Here is a 22,606-nt window from a genome sequence, read left to right on the forward strand (position 1 = left end):
TATATGAAAAAGGAATATATTTTGGCTTATACAAATGCTTAAAAAAGACACCTGTTTAAGGAGTCCTTGACATAACCTAAAAACATTTACAAATACCCTAAGTGCTGCAGTACAATGGAAGATAATCTACCACCAGTGTACCAGGCAACTTAAAAACTGAAATCTTTCACCGCATCCAACAGTGCCCACCATTACAATCCTTCCACCTCATTTTCAAATGCCTGGGAAAAAAAGATGAGCTTTACAATGTGCTTTTAGGTTCATGCTATTATGGATTAAGGTCCAGAGCCAGTTTCAAAGCCTGGAGGAGGGAGTGGCCCTCACAGAGAACACTGCCAGCAGCCCCCTTTCATTTATAACAGTGGGGCTCCAGGTCAGGTCCTCCTGCTGATCTCAGCTGTGACATAGTGGAAAGAGACTCTGTATCTAGGGTAGGTCCTAAACCATTTAGATTCTAAATATAATGTAAATGTTAATGTATATTAAATAATGTGCATGTATAAAATATATATAGGCTTACATTGAAGAGGGAAAACGATATATAAAATATGTACCAACATTAGACTCTAAACAGCTCTTTGGACCCTAATGTTTATAGGTGGTATTTGAAAGAAAAAATTACAGAAAGTTCTAACACTGTTGCTACTACTTCTGTTCCCATAGACATTTTTCTCTTTAGAATAGTCATAATTTCAAAAAGTCAACCTGTAATTATTTTGATGCATGAGGTCCTTTCTTATGGGAAAGGAGGTTGCAACCTGCTGCAGAGTTGTACGTTTTGACTGTGGCTGACAATGAAGCACTTATTGCAGGTGGTGTTTTCCCAAACAGTGGTTAGACCAGAGAGGAATTTTTGCATTGATTTTAATGGCCTTTGGATCAGGCTGTAACACTTTAAAAAGTAATGTGCTCTAAGGCTATGTCTTCACAGCCCTGCAGTTTGGACTACAATGGTGTGAATTGCGGTGCTCACTGGTGTGCTGTGCTGTAACTCCCCTGTGTGGATGCTGTGGGCGTGAACTAAAAGGTGCCTAGTTCACTTTAAATTAGGGCCGGTCTACACTTAAAACTCTGCAGTGGTGCAGCTGCACCAGTGCTTCAGAGAAGACGGGAGAGCTTCTCCCCTCAGTGTAGTTAATCAACTGCAGTGAGAGGCGGTAGCTATGTTGATGGGAGAAGCGCTCCTGTCGACATAGTGCTGTCTACACTGGATGTTAGGTCAATATAATTGCATTGCTTGAGGTGTGGATTTTTCATACCTCTGAGTGATATAGTTATACCGACCTAAGGTCTGTAGATCTGGCCATAGGGGCCTTTAAACAGGACTAAAAAGTTAATGTGAACTAGATAGCTTTTAGTTTGTGCCCGCTGTGTCCAGGTGGGAGAGCTACAGGTGGGATTATTTAGTCTGCAGAAGAGAAGCATGAGGGGGGATTTGATAGCTGCTTTCAACTACCTGAAATGCAGACCCCTTAAAAAAAAAAAAAAATTAGTGCATCAGACGCAGTAAGTAGTGGCTGTAACCTCATACCTTATTATGTGTTGTAGATCTCTTACCCAAAGAATGTCTCACAGCTGCAAAATTTTGTACTTGTGTAATGCCGACAGACCTGGGTTGTTGGTGGGCGGGATCAAACTTGGGACCTCTGAAGCTTAGTGTATGAGCATCTACTGCATGAGCTAAAAGCCCCTTGGTTGTAGCAGACTCATTAACATCTAGGTCGGGGTGGCCAGCCTGAGCCTGAGAAGGAGCCAGAATTTACCAATGTACATTGTCAAAGAGCCGCAGTAATATGTCAGCAGCCCCCCACCAGCTTCCCCGCCACTCCCAGCGCCTCCTGCCCACTGGCAGCCCCGCCAATCAGTGTCTCCCACTCTCTCCCTCCCTGCACTTCCTGATCAGCTGTTTCGTGGCATGCAGGAGGCATGGGGTGGGGTGGGGGAGAAGAGGAGCGAGGGCAGGGCAGGCTCAGAGGAGGGGGTGGGAAGAGGTGGAGTGGGGGCAGGGCCTGTGGCAGTGCTAGGGGTTGAGCAGTGAACTTCTGAAGAGCCGCATGTGGCTCCGGAGCCACAGGTTGGCCACCCTTGATCTAGGTGGTCTAGGTGGCACTAAAGGGGGACAGGGTACCACACCCAGCAGGCATGGGTTACACTTGCTAAATGTGTAATAAACTGCAAGATGATTATTTTACTGTTGAAGTTCCCATCAGAGCACGGAGAAATTTAGGAGTATATTTTCAGCAATCTGCATAGAGAATTAAGTGCACACTCATACAATTTTTGATGAGGGTTATATTTCTGATTCCTTGCACGTTCTGCTGAATATGTACCTCAAACAAGCAGTAATTTCTTTGCTTGGAAGCAGTATGTTTTTTTAACTACTTAATTTCCCAAGCACAATTATAAAAATTTATCAGATGAAGTTCCTTATATTAATAGCAACACGTGAGAAAAAGAATGACCCGTGTAAGTCAGTTTGACAATGGGAACTTGCACATTAAAATTGCTTTCTATGACCTGTAATGCTCTATAAAGCTCTTTCACTTTGGTTTCCATCTTGTTATATTGACAGAAGTCTACGTATGTGTACTACTTTTCTCTAATGAATGGAATGCTGCATGCTCAAATATGTGTCATAAACCCTGATCCTGCTACATTTAAAGAAGATTCTCCCGACATGTCCTATCTATTTTAGAGAAATTTGCACTTATATAAATATATCAGTGTTGCAGCAAAGCAAACCTCTGCTGTAGGCTTGCTGCACTGATGTAAATCACAGATTGTACTGGTTTAACTTGCTCTGGTAAATTACCAGAGTAAGACATGCTAGTATAAACCTCATTTGACATTAGTGCAGCATGTCTGCATTAGGGCTGGCACTGTTGTAACTGCATCTATGTAGTCCACAGTGGTGTGAATCTCTCTAAGACAGGCCTTAGAAACTCCTTTTATTTCCAGCATAACTACCCTCATCATGTCAACTATATATAAACATAGAATGGATGACTCTCAACCATGGTGTTTCTTAGAAAACAGTGTATCAGCCTTAATATGAAATTATTTCAGTAAATAAAAAAACATTAGCCTGGTTTCTGTCAAGTCATAATTCAACTATCTACAGTTGGTTTGCAAGTGTTAGTCTTATTGAATAGCTTATTACAAGCTTATGTGCTGAATGCTCCACAGAGCCCAAGTAAAAGGCATTCAAGGCATAAGCTTCCCTCCATTTCAAGTCCTCTGAAGTTGCTGCACCTCACCCCACTCCCAGGGATATTGCAGCATGCATCATACTTGTAATTTTACAATCACTATGCAGTCCTTCTGGAACTCCCTTTTAGGGGTCAGGTAAATATCATTTTCCCCTTTTAGATACAGAATGGTTTTGCAGGGTTTTAAAATATTCTTATACTGTTGGAAGTACCCATTGACTGTCCTTTGGCATGTAAAAGTATAGTATTAAATGTTTAGCAAACTTCTGCCATAGAAGGGGAAACAAGCATTTACAGGTCTGCTGTAGGATGGCTCTCTGCTCCAGTTGGGCTCCATGGTGGCTGTGACATCATGAGCATAGTTCATGTTGGGAGATATCCTGGAGTGGGGAAGCATGTGACATCAGTGGACCAGACATGGCTTGGAGGAGACGGTAAACTTAAAATGACTTATGTTCTCACGGTCCTTTCTATGGATGATGTGTGGAGCATTCAGCACATATACTTGCTGTTAGCTAATTTCTTTAAACATATTCATTGGTTTCCTTCAGTAGTAGATTTTTTGCTTTTAGTTTGATCTCTCAAATTGTTTTCTTTGTATTTCCCTGCATAATATGGATGCATATTTATAAATAAAAAAGACACAGCCAGAATGTTTTGTATTCTATGGATGTTTATCTCAATCAGGAGAAATTGCAGATGGAAACTGGATATTTGGTAACAAACAATTTCCATTAGTTGCTGGAAAGAGCTGTTTTCATCTACAGATCTTGGAACTGCAGATTCTTCATGGTAACATTTAATGTAAAAGCCTTCTGAAATAGAATTTAGGATACTGCAGATTTTAAAATGCACTTAAAATAAATATTGTAAGAAAACCTATTAAAGCAGGGTGCATTTGGGGATCACTAGCTAAAGGAAAAAATGAAATTCTTAAGGTTCTGAAATGCATAGTATTGTGGTGATTTTATCACACGTTTGTTCTGTGAGCCTAGCATAGAAGATGAGTCCCAAGATTATCACAACAGTAATGTTACAAATATAGTAACATGGATGAAAAAGCAGTATATCAAACTAAAATGCAAAAATATTACAAAACAGTTTTACACTTCCTGACTTATTTGGGAATGGACAGTCTACTTGAAGTATATTATTGTTTTTATGATGATTGCATTTGGATTTCTCTTATAAGCCCTCCTTTTAAAATCCGCAAAAAGCTTTGTGCTTCAAAACTGGTAAGTTAGATATTTGACTTTTGTATGTTTTTGGAAATTTTATGGGGGGACACTTAAGCTTGTGAGATGATGTAAATGAGGTGGTGTGAGAGGGAGGGATGAAGAATTACAGAACAGTGGGGCCCATTAATGTTTTTAGAAAGTACAGAATTTTATAAAGAATGTAATTTTGTAGGTGTGTTATCTGGACTCAACTGAACTCCACTTTCAACCTTAACTCTTTTTTAAATCATTTTTTTCTTTGTTTACATTAAATAAGTTAAGGGTGCTTCCAGTTAACTCTTCAATCACTGTATCCTGGGCTAAATAAAAGCCAGAATGAATAAATAATGGCCAGAGTATTTTATTATCCGATTGTAATTCGTTTTCCAACTTAGAAAGGAAACACCCTCTAGTTATCATCTGAATAAACATTCTCTGCACATAATACCTAGTAGGTTGCAATGGGTTATCACGTTTATATAAGCAGATAAACACTTGCACATGGAATCCTAAATATAAAGCTTTATATTCTTAGGCTATGCTTTCTGTTATAGAAATAAATTTGCTTTGTGGAAATTTAATGTCTGAATCCATATTTGTGATGTCATCAAGTAGATATTAAGGCTCAGAAAGGATTTCCTGGGGTTATTACCATTCTTTTCATGTGGCATAGCAGGACTATCCAACAGAAACACAGTAATCCCTAATTTGGAGCATCCTTTCAGGCAAATACTCTGAAAGAGTAGACTGTGATCTTCTGTGACTGCCATATCTACTTTTCTTCTTTCAAGACAAGTAGTTTTAGGTGTATTACCATTCTGATGAGAGCACGCTGGCTCAGTACTTAGCTGAATCGCTCTTTAAGCTATTGATTTGGTCAGTAGAGTAATTTAGTAATTGTCTATAGGCAGACATTTTATAGGAATATTCCTTGGCTAATATCAATCTTTTCTTTTCTGTTTAAATTTTTTTGTTAAATTTACAAACCTGATTAATATGATTTTTCCTGTAAGTTCACTCCATGATGGCTCAATTAGAATAGCAGTAGAACTATGGTTCAATATTCAGGCCAACTTCATAATTGAAAACACATTTTCTTCTCAAAAGCTGCAGCTGGTTTGGTTCTGCTCATGCAGAAAAGGATATAACCTTGCATAACATAGGAAATGAATGGTTTAGAGAGAAGCCAAATTCAATTTCAGTCAGATATTTTGAGGATAAGTCCATGATCTATGGAAGCAGGGGAATGAAAAGTGTGTGTATGTGGAAAGCAGCGTATTCAGCAGTCTATTAATCATGGCTAGCCTGGGTGCTGTTGTGTGCTGTTGCATTAGCACTGATGCTAGTACAGAGGCTGGAGAGCAGCCAACCACTCCAGAAGTTAACCTCTTAAAGACCCTGAGCTGCTTTCTGTTGAATAAATGTAATTTTGTGGTCAGAAATAAATGCTTGTGATGTAGCAGGAGCTTTGAAAACAACAGCGAGGCAAAGCTATTACAAATTGCTCTGTGTTGTGGAAGTCAACAGCATACATCAAAATTCAGAGCTTTCATCTCATTGATTTAGGCCCAAAGCTTTGCAGCTTTTCAATAAAAGTCCTATTAAACAATTGTATGTAACAGACAGTGTGGAGCAAATCTAATATTTCCACTACATAATTGTTATCTTTAACATTCTCTCAGCAGCTGTCAGTGGAGTTTTTCTTTCTTTAACATGAACACAGAAAAAGGTTTCACACACTTTATTTTAATCTTGTGTTATGATCCTAAACTGCGAAAGAAAACACACTGAGCAGCTTGGAACAACAATGGTGTGGTTAGGTTTTGTTTCTTTGGTTTGTACAAATGTGTAAATGATCAATTTTGGCTAGGCTTGTTGCAATTTAGGCAAAGTCTTCCCTCAGGAAGGGGATTTAAACATATTTAGACATCTGGAAAGGGGTATGCTCTCTTCTTGATGAGAATGCAGGACATCCATTAACATCAATAAGAGTTATACACATGGAGCGGATAGAGAATATGCCTTTGAGAGAAGAGAAATATTATATTCAAAACAATTAACTTTAGCAGAGTTGTTCATAGTTTGTACAGGTCAGATTATGTTCAACACTAGCACACAAGGGAAGGGTGTGACTAGCTTCCCCACGTCTGTTTTACCCCCTACACATGCCACTGGCATTCTGTTCCATTCCAAATTACAATGGGACTTATTCTTTCTCCCCTTGCAAGTTATGAGCAAGTCCCACTGAAATCAATGGAAGTTACTCGTATCCTGCAGTCGGAGAATCTGGCCCAACGCAGTGCCTCTAAGAGCGCCTACTGGTGGTGGTCAGACTCCATGCTGCTGCCAATTTGGGGCAGTACCTTAAGGCATATTTTCATTTTATACATAAATATTCCCTTCCCATGTGTGTTTCCATTTTTAAGTATATCTGTGTTAGAAAGTAGAGCTGGAGAAGGCATCTCATCCATCTTGCTGCCCTGGGCTCAGACAGGGAACAAAAATATTGGCACTCTTCTCAAGATCTGTCCATAACACCACTCTCTTCTATAACTTCACTTCTATATCCCACCCCCATCCCAGACTAGCTGAAAGTTTCTATTTAAATGGTTAGTGGTGAAATAGTTAACACTGACATTACGTTGTCACCAGACTTTAGAATTAGCACCTCTATAGAGAAGAATTGGGCAATTTGCACCTTTCAAAGGCATCATTTCTGTTTGTAGACTAGTCCTTAGTTTGCAGGTACATACAGTTTTTGTACAGGTTAAATGTCCCAAAGCTTTATTAAGGGTATGTCTACACTGCAAAGTTGTAGACAAACTTTTGTCTTTCACAGGTACTTAAAAAAGTAGTCGTGTCCCCGCCCCCGGTGAAAGACACAAGTTTTGCTGACACAAGTGGCAGTGTGAACGCTCTCCTGCCGACAAAGCTAACGCCACTCGCATGGCTGGAGGTTTTTTGTCGGCAGAAGTGCTGACAAAGAGTGTTTACACACGCTGAATTTTAGCGACAAGGATGTGTTGACACAGCCTTGTTGCTAAAAGCTATGTGGTGTAGTCAGGCCCTGAGAGTTGAGATTGCCTGGTGGTGCTTGGTGCCCCTCAGAACACTGAATTCTAAGTTGATTTGAATGGACTAGCTCAGAGTTGGAGTGTAGGCCAGGTGTAGGTAGCTCCTTTTTGCGATGCCTGACCTCAACCTGAGCCTTGCTATAACAAAGACAAGATGTTAGGCTTTGTTGTGCAATGCTCATATACCCTGTTCCCTGAGTGTTCTGTAGCATCTGTAGAATTTTAGTAAGTGTGTGTGTTGGCATGTCAGGTTTTGCTCAAGGTAAGGTGGTGGTGCAGGGGTGGCGTATTCCTTAACTTCTTGGATTTCCTATTTTCAGAAGTTTGAGTGTAGCTGAGTGTGTTTTAATTTCCTTGTGGGTTTTTTTTTTTTAAATATCTCAGCATCCACATGTACCAAAGGCCAACTCTCTGCCTCGGGCTCTTTGGCAACGATTACTTCAACCACAGAATGCACTAGCTGCACGTTAGTCCCTTCACTGCCTCTACAGCATCTTGTCATCTCCCTCCTCCCCATGAAGAGACAGTTGTTGGAATGGGACCTGCAGGTTGAGGAGCTAGGGAGGGAATGCAGGTACAGTGCAGGGCGTGATGTGGAGTCATTTGAGGGTGTTTTTTGAAGTGCGAGACAAACATGGAGTGAATGATGTGGTGGGTTTTGGGCGACAGAGCTGAAGCCCCCTGACATTCCCTACTGCACATCGGACCCCCTCCTTTTCATCCCCATCTTCTCTTCATTGCTCTAGCACTGCTCCAACATTCATTCCATCACCTGTTGTTCATACCTTTTGCTGTTCCAGGCCCCCTCACGTGGACCTTAGCTCCACTCCCCTTTTTTGCCAGGCAGTGCCCCTGTTACCCTTCGAGGATCATGGGAAGGTGCTGGGGCTCTGAGTAGTGTATGTACCAGCTTGAGGCAGGAGGTGCCAAGCCTAGAGGTGCTGGGGATCAGCCCTGGGAAGTGCTGGCATAAGTTAAGCACTGGCTCTGGTGCAGTGACCACAGCATGTGTCATTGGGCCACCCAGTTACTATAGCCAGATCTGCACTCAAAAGTTAAGTTGACCCAGCTACGTCACTCGGGGATGTGAAAAATTCACACGCCTGAGTGCTGGAGTTCAGCTGACCTAACCCCTGATGTAGACGGAAGAATTCTTCCATCGACCTAGCTACCACCTCTTGGGGAGGTGGATTAACTATGCCAGTGGAAGAACACCTCCTGTTGCTGTATTGAGTGTCTACATTGAAGCACTACAGCGATGCAACTGTAGCTCTGCAGCGTTTCAAGTGTAGACAAGCCCTGTGACAGCAGACTGCCTGGAAACACTTTGGCTCTTTAAAAGCCTTTAGTTTTGCTGTACATGTGCATTTCATTTTCTCTGGGTGTGTTTACGCAGCACTTAGAAGGCGCATTTGCAGCATGTGCAGGCATACCTGAGTTAGTTAACTCGCTCAAACTAGCAGCATAGCAGGAGTGGTGTGAGTTAGCTGCCACCGTACAGTCCCACCTGGAACCCTATGTACGTAGTCCTACACCTAGCCCATGCTGCCACCTGTGCCACTGTGAGTTAACTCAGATTATGCCTACGCATGCAGTCCCAGTTGCAGTGTAGATGTACCCTTTGGCTGAAGCTACAGAAACCCCGCTCAGAGTTCCTAACTTAGCCCTGAATAATTTCTTCAACATAATCAGCCCACAGGTGCAGTGGGTGCCATGCACTAGCTGAGATAAATCCCAAACAACTGTGATCCTTTTGGGGAGGATTAGAACCATAGTTTAAGCCCCAGATGTGCACAAAAAAAGCTAGGGGGGAAAAAGTAGATTTTATTAACACGCTCTTTAAAAAAAAAAAAAAAAAAAAAGTGCTGTATCTCAGGAACCCCTTATTCAAATGACCCCAGATTTGGACCTCTATCCCTACTCTGCACCTGTTGGGCATAGCAAATTTAAAAACAATCTGAGTCAGCATGTGGATTTTAGAGCACTTAGGAATAGTCTGTTAAACAGTAAGCAACTCTCAACCTTCACTATAGTAGAACTTCTTTCTCTTGTTCAGTTTAACTGTTTCAGTGTGTGGGGGGTATATTTTCCCCTACGTTTATGGGGGAAAAGCATCTTTATGTAACTATAACTACTGCATCCACAGTAAGGGTTGTACTGCTTTAACTGTACATATTTCAAACAGGTGTAGTTAAAGGGTTACTGCTGATTAGAGGCTGGGGTGGGAGGTTGAAGGACAGGTTAGAGAACCACTCAGCTTAGCATGGTGCTACTTTTCATACTGGGAAGTTGTATGGAGCTGCATAGCACAGAAATTCAAGAAAATGGCTACTCTGCTCCCTAATTTCGATTGCACGGATGAGGTTTTGGCATCATTGCCATGGCCATGTCTAGACTCCACTTTCCAACACGTGCCATTTGGGTCTTCCACACCCATGCAAAAAGGCATATTGACACAGGTGCTAGGTCACTGCGCTGATTGCAAAGTTTATTGCTCTGCACCATGGGATTGCAGGAGAAACTCTCCCATCGACTTACCTTACTCGTCGGGGGTAGAGTACTGGGGTTGACTGAAGAGCAGTCTGCTGTTGATTTGGTGGGTCTTCACTAGACCCGCTAAATCGACCACTGGTGGATCAATTTCAGTGTCGATCCCGGCTATACTGTAGACATAGCCTTAGGCTGCCTTGGGGACAGAAGATCTGGAACTTCGGAGGATCTGAGTCCCATTTATAGTGTCATACAAGTCTAGGACTAGAAGGGTCAGTAGGTCATCTAGTCCTGTCCCCTGCACTCAAGGCAGAACTAGGTAATAACTAGACCATTCCTGACAGGTGTGTTTGTAATCTTAAAAACCTCCAATAAGGGAAATGGCACAGTGTCCCTAGGAAATTTGTTCCAGTGCATAACTACCCTGACAGTTAGAAAGCTTTTCCTGATGTCCAACCTAAACCTCCCTTGCTGCAATTTAAGCCCATTGCTTCTTGTCCTGTTCTTAGAGGTTAACAACATTTTTTGTCCTCCTCCTTGTAAAAACCTTTTATGTACTTGAAAACTGCTACTCTGTCCCCCCTCCGTCTTCTCTTCTCCAAACTAAACAAACTCAGTTTTTTCAGTCTTTCCTCAAAGGTCATGTTTTCTAGCCCTTTAATCATTTTTGTTGCTCTCCATTGGACTTTCTCCAATTTGTCCCCATTTTTCTCCAGTTTGTCCAGATCATTTTGAATTTTAATCCTGTTCTCCAAAGTGCTTGCAATCCCTCCCAACTTGGTATCGTCCGCAAACTTTATAACTGTACTCTCTATACAATTATCTAAATCATAGATGAAGATATTGAACAGAATCGGACCCAGGACCGATACCTGTGGGAACCCACTCGATATGGTCTTCTAGCTTGGCTGTGAACCACTGATGATTACTCTCTGGGAATGGTTTTCCAACCAGTTTTGCACCCACCTTATAGTAGCTCCATCTAGGCTGTATTTCCCTAGTTTGTTTATGAGAAGATCATGCAAGACAGTATCAAAAGCCTTACTAAAGTCAAGATATACCACATCTACCACTCCCCCCCCCTCCCCCCCCATCCACAAGGCTTGTTACCCTGTCAAAGAAAGCTACTATGTTGGTTTGACACGATTTGTTCTTGACAAATCCATGCTGACTGTTACTCATCACCTTATTATCTTCTATGTGCTTGCAGATTGATTGATTCGCTCCATTATCTTTCTGGGTACTAAAGTTAAGGTGACCGGTCTGTAATTCCCTGGTTGTCCTTATGCCCCTTTTTATAGATTGGCACTATATTTGCCCTCTTCCAGTCTTCTGGAATCTCTCCCATCTTCCATGAGTTTTCAAAAATAATCGCTATCTTTTTATCTAATCTTATCTTTAATCTGCTCCTGTTGTCCTTACAGTTTGATCAAAAGCTATCTGGCATAATGTGTGGGTAAATGTAACTGGTGTACATGTCCCTAGGACTGTATTACTCAGAAGGTGGCATACCTGTGCACTACATTAGAGCAACTGTTTTCACAGGCTTCCATTGTTTGCATGATAAACCCCCATTTTTGTTTTTGTCTGTCTGTCTGTCTGTCGCTCAGCTAAAAATATACCGTATGCTGCAAGCAGATACACAAGCTTTTTCTTAAATGTCATTAAAATCCTTTTAAAATGTGTTTAATTTATGCAAAAAATCAAACAAAACAGTTTTTTTGCTTTGTGTTCTGTCACCTGAGTTTCTAATCTAAAAAAAAAAAAAATTTCTCAGCCCATTGGTTCATGATGTAGATATCACTGTTAGCATTAAAAAAGGCAAGTTTTTAATCTTAGAAAAGATACTGTACCTGTACAGTAAGTGGTCTCTAGCATGCACTGTGTATTGCATAGCTGTTAGGATGTATCTCCTTTGAAACCGACATGCTAATGCGTTAGATGAAAAATAGGACTCGCTCTTTTGAAATTGCTCCAAAGAATGAATTGCACATTGTTTAGTGTTAATAATACTTACTGGCACCACTGTTTGATTTCCGGGTGGTTTCTTCAAGAATTATGGTATGGTTTAACAAAGTGAAAAGCATGGTGACCATCTTTTACTATTCTTAATGGCACTTCCAAACTCCAAATTAAATTCAAACTACATTAAAAAGAGCTAATTTTGTTTTGCAAAATAAAAAGAGTAAAGAAATTCCTAGTTGAGTCTCTGTGTGTGTGTGTGTGTGTGCGCACGCGCGTGCGCATGCATGCATGCACCCCCTTAACTCAGTCGGTTGTACCCAGGTTATCCTGTATATAGAGACCTCTGCAACAGGAAAAATGGGACCAATAAAGGGATTTGCTTTTGTTCAGTTGTATGCAACCTTAATCACGTGATGATCTATATTTGTCAGGAATCTATTAAATGTAAAGCTCAAATAGTTAACTTATTTCTATAATTAGTCTTTGAAAAGTTAATTGGATATACGAGTCATTTATTTTAAGATGGTAAATTAGTTGCAGGTTGGGTACAGTATAATAAAAGGATATTTATTCCTTGGAGAGTATTGGAGGGTTTGTGAGGATGAATATCGCAAATGTACATCCAGTGGTGAAATGTAAAGGGATCAGGACTAGAAAATCCCTATTAAATCTCCACACAGGTTATGCATATCTGACATATTTTATGTACTGCTAATATTACTATAATTATTAAAGCACTGACATGGTCATTGAAATACAAGGCACAGACGACAATATGATCCCTTCCCTGATGAGCTATATTCGGAATATTGAATTGCAAAAAAATATATATGTAGTGATCTAACTGTGATCCATGTTGAAAAGTCTCAGATCCTTTAGCTCCTCCATGGGTATCATTGCCATATGCCTCTTTCTCATTCTGCATCCAGAGTTTTTACCCATTGATCATGTCATCACAACCACAGCTCTTGTTAAGTGTCAGTGAAAGATGCATTGGCAGCTGGAAATCCCAACTTCCCCACTAAAAGCGTTCTCTGTGCTGTACCTTTAAATTCTAAAATGCAGCAGTGCAATGTTCGATCTGTGACTGTACTGTATGAGAAAGTATTTCCTAAAAAGAAAAGGAGTACTTGTGGCACCTTAGAGACTAACCAATTTATTTGAGCATAAGCTTTCGTGAGCTACAGCTCACTTCATCGGATGCATACTGTGGATGCATACATACTCTACACTCTCCACAGTATGCATCCGATGAAGTGAGCTGTAGCTCACGAAAGCTTATGCTCAAGTAAATTGGTTAGTCTCTAAGGTGCCACAAGTACTCCTTTTCTTTTTGCGAATACAGACTAACACGGCTGTTACTCTGAAACCTATTTATTTCCTTACAGCCTGTTCTCCTGTGCAGTCCACTCCTTTCAAATAGAACACTGAATCTCGGGGATTTGTGGAGCAGTACAGTCTCAGACTTTCAATTAGTATTGAACTTCCTCAAAGCATAAAGAGTTAAGGATTGCAAATCAAAGTGATGGGTTTTACCTGTCTCTGTTTGAATTTAACTAGACGTGGGTCAGCTGTAACTCAGGTAGTGGGAGTTAGTTCTAATGTAAATTTGTATTTAATCTTCCTAGTCTTGGACAGTGCTCACTAAACTCGTGGCCAGTTTCTGATCTTCGTTACATGTGGGTAAATCCAGAGGTAAGTTGTGTGATTTCATTGGCGTTACCCAGATGTAACAGAGATCAGTATCTGACCCACTGTATTTAAATTAGGCTGTCCAAGCTAGTATGGTGGTATGCCAGTAATTCAGCCATCATACTGGCGATTGAGGATTGGGAACAGATTAAGGAGTCTCATTGGTCTCGCATGCATCCAATGAAGTGAGCTGTAGCTCACAAAAGCTTATGCTCAGATACATTTGTTAGTCTCTAAGGTGCCACAAGTACTCCTTTTCCTTTTTGCAGATACAGACTAACACTGCTGCTACTCTGAAACCTGTCACTGGTTTAGTAAACAGATAATTATGGAAATGATTTCTTCTGTCTGTGGGCTGACGTTTGAGCTCTATTCAACAACTCATGAAAGAGCTTGACCTTGGAAAATAAGGTGGACAGGAGGAGGATTGCTCACTAGTTTCTTATTTCTGTTATCTCCATATAGCTCCATTGGTATTTTAAAGATGAACAGTATGCTAAGGAGGGAGGATTGCTAACACACTAGTAGTGTCTTATTTCTGTTATCTCAATATAGCTCCAGTGGTATTATCAAGACAAATAGTATGCCAAAACTTAAAAGTGAACATATGTTTATGGGGGTGGGGAGTATAGGGGTCACTGTTGTTTCTTTCTAGTGAGAAAAGACTTAATGTGCTTGGTTTAGATAAGTTAAGGTTCACAGCTGAGCTGATCTCAGAAGTTGGCTAGTGTAATTTCACATGGCTCCCTAAACTTTTCAGAGCTTACAAAATTCCACAGCCAGAGTTTTTTTTATGACATAGCTAACACTGTTCTAACTTACTCCAGTCCCAACTGGTCGTCATTGACTCCTGAGGCAACACCACCTTGTCTTTAAATGTGTTGTGTGAACTGTACAAGTATATTTATTTCCATGTTACTTTAGGGCTTTGTTTTTCCTATGTCTCTGGTCCTTTTTTGTACTCTGCTGCTTTGTGTCATTGAAACTACCATATGTTTTGGTGCTTTGTCTTTCCCTATTACTTAGAATCGTAGGATTGGAAGGGATCTCGAGAGGTAATCTAGTCCAATCCCCTGCACTCATGGCAGGACTAAGTATTGTCTAGTTTACACTTCCTACCTCTGTATATTCAGAAGTAGTGTCCCTACGTATTTTTTAATCCAGGTTAAAACAAATGTGCTTTATTCTAGTTTTGTGTTTGTGTGTTGGTTATAAAATGTGCTGAGGTGCTCACAGTAAACACAATCAGACAGACTGATAATTTGCCAAACTGTCCAAACAGTCCTAAAATGAAATAAGGTGAATGGAAATTCTGGTGCCTTAGTCTAAGTATTTGCAATCTCAGTTCTGGATTTAGGACTTGAAAGAGTCAAGAGCATTACTGTCAATTACAAAACTGCTTGCCATCTTTGATCCACTTGGTGTATGTCATTTGAACTTTGCTATTTTATACTTAATCAGTTTATAACCAGGTGTTGGTAACTCAATGATACACTTTATATTGTTTAAACAGAAAATAAGTATATGTCATTTTTTAGAAAAGAAAAACTTTTGATATGAAAATAAATCCGTTCAAGTGTTTCATAGAAAAGGTGTCTCAATCAACTGGAATGCTGTTGCTTTGATAGAAAGGGTGAATGATTTCTCTCCCCCCCCCCCCCCACCCCCATAAGTATATTATCAGTTCTCTAATGTTAATAGGGTTTAATAGTTATACTTTAGATCTGTACGATGTAGAAAGGTTGCAAATGGAGATAAAAGTGTGTATAGGAACAATGAGATCCAGAAGTACAACATAGGGTACATATGTCCTTTCAGAGCTTTCATTTATATATCCAGGATATACCTCTTCATCTGAACCTCAAAAAGCTAGCTAGTAGCTCCCGTATCTATTCTCTCTACTTCAAAAATATTGTTTAGTTCTCTCAAGCATTGATTTATACCATCTTATGTTTTTCAGGCTTTGGCAATTTGTTCCAAATTCCAGTTGCCAGATATTCTTTATCTGAAAGATGTTCTAACTGAAATACTTATGTGCTCATTCCCTCATGAACATCATCCCATTTGTGGTTTCTTGTGTTTGAATTAATAAACAACTTATTCACAACCATCTATTCCTTGCTTTCCAGTGTGTCTCATGCCCTGTGAGATTCCACTGTTTTTCCATAACCTTTTTTGGTAAACTGTAAAAGCCAGGCATAGCCAATCTTTCTTCAGAATGTATATCTGCTCCCCAAATCTGCAATCATTTTGCCCTCTGCTGCTTGCTTTCAATTTCACCAATACCCTTGATTTTCTAAGCTAACAGGAATCGCACAAAGTAGTCTAGGTTCCGATATCCATTACATCTGGGTTAATTAGGTGCAACTCCACTGAAGTCAATTGAGTTACTCCATATTTTCCTGGGTGCAAGTGAGATCAGAATTTGGCTCATTTTTCTACATGCAACCTTGAATTGTGTCAAAATAACTTCTCTCTCTACAATCTTTCTCTGTGTATCCCAAGATTGTGTTACTGCTGCAAAGCATTGTGCAGATGCTTTTAGGGTCCTTATTTTCCTGCTGGACCCCTCCCCCCGAGTCTTTTCTTGGTTTATATACTGTATTGTGCTGTTCAGTAGTTTTTACAATTGTCCGTGTCTCCTAGTTTTGTTGCCTTAACGTCTTTATAATCTCTACAAGTCAGTTATTAGTCCATAAGACTAATTTATACAAGTCATTTGGAATTTGTATGCTCTGTTCCTGTGCACAATGTCTAATTCCTTCCATTATGTTATTCCCTCCATTATGTTATCCATCTATAGTTCTAGGCTTTTTCAAAATCCTTCCCTTTACAAAGTCATTTTCATATAAAGTAAACAGATGTGGCACCAGGTCTGACCCTGCAGCACCCCTTTCCTTATCTCTCTCCTCCCTGAGCTGTTTCCTTTCACTGGCACCCTGTGTTTCCTGTGCCAAAGCCAGTTTAGAATCCATTTCAATAGGTTGCTCGTAGGATACTTTCTTATTCTGCAAGTCAGACTCTCATGTAGTAGAGTATCAGATACTTTCCTGAAACATGGATACAGTAAACTCTCTCCATTGTTTCAGCCTTATCTACCAAATCAGTAACGTGGTTAAAGAATTCAAGGACATTTTTTAGACAGGACCTTCCTTTTTGTAGTTCATGTTGACGTACACATCTTTCAAATGTTTCATAGTGTTATCCCTTATCAATTGTTTCTCTCTAGTTGAAATGAGTCTTAGATATCCAGATCCTTCTTTGTGTTTTATTAAAAATATGGGTACTATAATATCCATCCTTCGAGTACTAACTGAGACCTCAGTGTACTATTAGAAAACTTTGCCAAAGACTTTCCTGTTTTCCCTCATTGTCTCCTTTTGCACTGGAGTGTATAAAAAAGGTGATTGGTCAACCTTTAATAATTATAAATGTTTTGTTATCTAATCCAATGCACTAGGAACTTTAAAAAAAAATCATATTCTTCACCCAAGGAATGTTTAGTGCATTCTCAGAGTTGTTACCCTTCCGTTTATTTTGGGAATGAAATCACTGAGAAAAACTATAGTAAACAGTATTGGGTAAATTTTGCCCTCACAAGTGGATGCACAGCTCCTCTTATCTTCAGGAGGAGTTCCACATACATGTCTACTGGTGTAATTTAAGGTCACAAAAGGAAGGATATTCAGAATTTAAATGGAAATATGTCTGATCTTTACAGGAGAACTCCTTTGTATGTGGGAGATCCATGACTGCTTAGTCTTTGGTATAGCAGTGTTCCAGGAAAAATGTCTCATGACTTGCCAGGAGACCTGATAGAAATACAAAGCTCTGCACATGTTGCCGAAAAAGGTGGAATGGGACCAGCAGAGAGACAAACCTTGCCTGTGTATGATGCTGTAGTATAGCTAGGCTTCAGTTAGTGGCAAACAAATTAAATTATTCATGGAAAACCTGTGTCCCAAATACATTTTAATATATATATTGTATGCCAAAGAACTAAAATAGATGGTATTGGGCATAAAATATGGATGTTTACTGTTGTGTTAGAATTGGTGTTTTAGTATATTTAGTACAAACACATAGAAAAAATCATATTATACAGCTGATTCCCCCTAGTACTTCCCAATATGTACATCGAGAACTCAGGTTCCCATTTTACATTTGAACTAAAATGATACAGTTGATACATTTATTCATTTATGTATATGGTGCCATTGCTGTGCATGTGTCTTTGTTTTTCTTGAACAAGTCTAAGGCTTTCTTTTCCCTCACCCTTTTTAGATTGATGCATTAGGTAAAAGAAGCAAAGAAGCAGAGGCAGCCTTCTTGAATGTCTATAAGAGATTAATTGATGTTCCAGGTAAGCAAATTATTATCCTACTCTGAAAAGCAAATGGTCTCAGTAGTTCCAGATGCTATTGGGAATTATTTCTTCTTCTTCTTTTGCCTTTGCTAAGTTATATTTGAGTAGTGGTTTTATTCTCAAATTGATGTACTATGACATTGTTTCTAACGGAAAGAACCCTAACTTAGGCGCATTCATGGCTCCTCTTAAAACAGTTCATTGAGTTCACATATTAAGTATTGTAAGAATCATTTTATATTTAATTGTTGTAGTACCATATGATTCTTAAAGCTGTTCTGAATGTTAATGGTTTATTAAATAAATTCACAGCCTTTCGAGAGAGACTATCTGAAACTTTATCTTAATGATGCAAACCAAATAAATTAATGTCATAGCTCCGTTTAAAGTGCAGAGAAAAGAGCAACTCTGCGCATCTTCAGACAAACACAAACCTTTCAGTTTGCTTTCAGAGCTCAGTCTCTACCACTGCTGCTAAGTAGTTGTGAACAGGAAAAGCATTTTGGATATTGACAAACTAAACTGTGTCAAGCTTCAATTTTATTAAAATTAAGTCTGTACCTAATTATTAAGTAAAGGCTGTTCATATATAGTATCAGATTGGAAGTTTCCTTTATTCCTGGGGCAGCCCAAATTTTAAGTTTTTTTTTTCTCTACTTACAGTTTGAGAGAGGGTATAGTTTTGTACGGTCAATAGGCGCATTAGATTGGTTGGAGATTTTTTATTTTTGCTGTCATGTTCAGATAAGATGGCTGGGAGTCAGAGTCCTGAGTATTCTTTCCAGCTCCATCATTGTCTGGATGGTCATGGACAAGTGACAAGTTAGACAATCATGTATTCATTGCAAATTTCTAACAGTGATACAATTCTCAATTTTTTATTTACAGCTTGTTTAATCATTAAGTATTCATCACTTAATTCCCCAGACAGAGCATTATAATTAAAATTATTACCATTTGTATTACGGAAGTGGCCCCTTTGTGCTGGGTGCAGTACAATGAATATATAGATAACATATCATGGACTCGTCCATATTCATTCTGCCCATCTAAGGGGGCCTACCATTCCCCAGGCAGTAGCTTATCCAGTTAGGTTGTTCAAATATGGCCTGTGAGTTTTCATTAATTTACTTGTTTCCTACTCTGTGTCCTCACCCTTTTGTAGATAAGTCACAGTTTACTGCACTTGCCCTGTGGCTCAGAAAGGTAATAGATTTCTCCAAGAAGGCCTATACTTGAGTGTCCCATGCAAGTGGCATATGGCAGCCTGCTATGTTGTCCTCTAAGCCATAATTTGTCAAACGAGTGAACCTGATTTCTCATGGTCCATTTTCAGCACTGATTGGTTACATAGAAAGAAGAGAGCAGGCTTCTTCCCACTCCTGCACAGTAGAAGATATTTTCAGTAAAACATACATTATCATAGGTGCAAGATCCAAAAGGCATAAAGTCAAATTGAAAATTTCATGTGGAACATAAAAATATATGGTTTCAGAGTAGCAGCCGTGTTAGTCTGTATTCGCAAAAAGAAAAGGAGTACTTGTGGCACCTTAGGGACTAACAAATTTATTTGAGCATACGCTTTCGTGAGCTACAGCTCACTTCATCTGAATGCATCTGATGAAGTGAGCTGTAGCTCATGAAAGCTTATGCTCATATAAATTTGTTAGTCTCTAAGGTGCCACAAGTACTCCTTTTCTTTTTATAAAAATATATGACTTTCCTGTTCGGGGATCCTTACTTACGAGAGAGATTTCTGTAGTACCTCGTTGTGAATAAAAGACTTCTTCTTTTCCTTCGTTAGCCCAAGCAACGTTATACATGCTGTCTTTCACACTCCGCGGTCCTTCGTTGCCCACCTGTTACATATACATATTGTATTTTGTATGCCAGTCAGTTTTTTTTTTTTTTTTTTTTTTTTAATTTTGCGATTCTTACCATCACAGGAAAAATTAATATGGCTAGGTTAGAACACAGTGGAATCTGTGGGGCTGGTAATAACTGCAGGGTTTCCCCCCTCAGTTAAATCTCCAGAAATCATGCCTCATGGACAGTGGCATTGGAACAAGTTTTATAGTGGGGGTGCTGAAAGCCATTGAAGAAAACTATTAACTCTGTATGTGATGGAAGCCACTTCAAGCCAGGGGATAATGCCGCACTCCTAGTTCCAGCACCCCTGCTCATGGAGGGAAGAGCCTGCTTGGTGTTCACCTTTAAATGAGATTGGGTGGTGAATGGAAAGACTGCTGTTAGATCCCTGCCTGTGGTGGCACAAAAATTTAAAAAATTGAGAATAAACCCAATATATCCCTTTATGGCTATATACAGGTATGCAAGCACTTATTTTCCACAAACCATTTAATGAAAATTAAATCTAGTCCATCAGGGTGAAAAGGTGAAGTACCTGTGTACTTTCCCAGATGTCTTCGTGTAGATATGCTGCTTATAGTGCTGATACTGATAATGCCATCATTTTGTGCTAGTCTTTCATGTTTTTTCCCATCTTTCATGGTCTTCTATGTTTATGGATGGCCTTTCTCTCTCTAAATGATATCAGCATACCTTTGTCAGGCGTGTGGTGTTTTGCTTGTGTTTAGCACTACATATGTGACCTACCACTTTTGTCTGATGTCTCAAATATTTACTCATATTTTCAGTTTCAGAATGTAGCTATGGTTTTCTTCTGATGTGCATAATAAGCTATGCCATTCTGATAATGCTATGATTCTGCAGAGATGCAGCATGGAACGAAGGTTGGAATTCTGCAGAGTGGCTATTTAGTATCACACACCACTGTTATATGACCAGGGTACAGTTTTATCAGAAATTAAGTATTCTTTATAGTACCATATTAAAAATTGCACCTGTCTAATTCCCAGCACCTGTCTAATTCTAATACTCTGTTCAGTAATAACGTACACACTTTGTATAATTAAAAACAGCTACTATTTTAATTTTACTCATAAAATGTATCCATACTGAAACACCAGATGTGATCCTTTATGGATTCAGCTAAGTTTGAGGACTTTCTTTACTGACTTGTATAGCAAATTTTCACTTGGACTCATCTGTAAAGAATTTGGAAAAAAAGTGACATTTTTATCTGCATAATTGCCCTTATAAATAGAATGGTTTGCTCATATAAAGGATAGCTATGCCCTTTCCCACCTATTTATATTACTATTCAAGTACCCCATCAACCTGTGTGTACTAAAAAAGCATAATTCTTAAAGTTAAATCCCACAAAGTATACCTTGAGTATGTTTTGTGTACATTTATGTTGCTTTAATTGTTCAAAAATATCCTCACCCATAACTATTTCACATTTGGGGACAATGTATACCTTCAAATCAGCGGCACTGCTATGGGTACCCGCATGGCCCCACAGTATGCCAACATTTTTATGGCTGACTTAGAACAACACTTCCTCAGCTCTCGTCCCCTAATGACCCTACTCTACTTGCGCTGCATTGATGACATCTTCATCATCTGGACCCATGGAAAAGAAGCCCTTGAGGAATTCCACCATGATTTCAACAATTTCCATCCCACCATCAACCTCTGCCTGGACAGTCCACACAAGAGATCCACTTCCTGGGCACTACGGTGCTAATAAGCGATGGTCACATAAACACCACCCTATACCGGAAACCTACTGACCGCTATTCCTACCTACATGCCTCCAGCTTTCACCCAGACCACACCACACGATCCATTGTCTACAGCCAAGCTCTACGATACAACCGCATTTGCTCCAACCCCTCAGACAGAGACAAACACCTACAAGATCTCTATCGAGCATTCTTACAACTACAATACCCACCTGCTGAAGTGAAGAAACAAATTGACAGAGCCAGAAGAGTACCCAGAAGTCACCTCCTACAGGACAGGCCCAACAAATAAAATAATAGAACGCCACTAGCCATCACCTTCAGCCCCCAACTAAAACCTCTCCAACGCATCATCAAGGATCTACAACCTATCATGAAGAATGACACATCACTCTCACAAATCTTGGGAGACAGGCCAGTCCTTGCCTACAGACAACCCCCCAACCTGAAGCGAATACTCACCAACAACCACATACCACACAACAGAACCACTAACCCAGGAACCTATCCTTGCAACAAAGCCCGTTGCCAACTGTGCCCACATATCTATTCAGGGGACACCATCACAGGGCCTAATAACATCAGCCACACTATCAGAGGCTCGTTCACCTGCACATCCACCAATGTGATATATGCCATCATGTGCCAGCAATGCCCCTCTGCCATGTACATTGGTCAAACTGGACAGTCTCTACGTAAAAGAATAAATGGACACAAATCAGATGTCAAGAATTATAACATTCATAAACCAGTTAGAGAACACTTCAATCTCTCTGGTCACTCGATTACAGACCTAAAGGTCGCAATATTACAACAAAAAGACTTCAAAACCAGACTCCAACGAGAGACTGCTGAATTGGAATTAATTTGCAAACTGGATACAATTAACTTAGGCCTGAATAGAGACTGGGAGTGGATGTGTCATTACACAAAGTAAAACTATTTCCTCATGTTTATTTCCCCCACGCCCCACTGCTCCTCA

General features: G+C 39.8%; 1 protein-coding gene across 13 annotated transcripts in view; it reads left to right on the forward strand.

Annotated features, from left to right (window-relative positions):
* The window catches only part of CUX1 (cut like homeobox 1), a 382,370-nt gene that overhangs the window by 148,634 nt on the left and 211,130 nt on the right, over positions 1–22,606 (forward strand). For all 13 annotated transcript variants that reach the window (XM_037880470.2, XM_037880466.2, XM_037880469.2 and 10 more), the window contains one exon: positions 17,932–18,010. In XM_037880470.2, coding sequence (XP_037736398.1) covers positions 17,932–18,010 — 79 coding nt within the window. The remainder of the gene's footprint in view (positions 1–17,931; positions 18,011–22,606) is intronic.

Source organism: Chelonia mydas, chromosome 17 (genome assembly GCF_015237465.2).
Source record: "Chelonia mydas isolate rCheMyd1 chromosome 17, rCheMyd1.pri.v2, whole genome shotgun sequence".
NCBI lineage: Eukaryota > Metazoa > Chordata > Testudines > Cheloniidae > Chelonia > Chelonia mydas.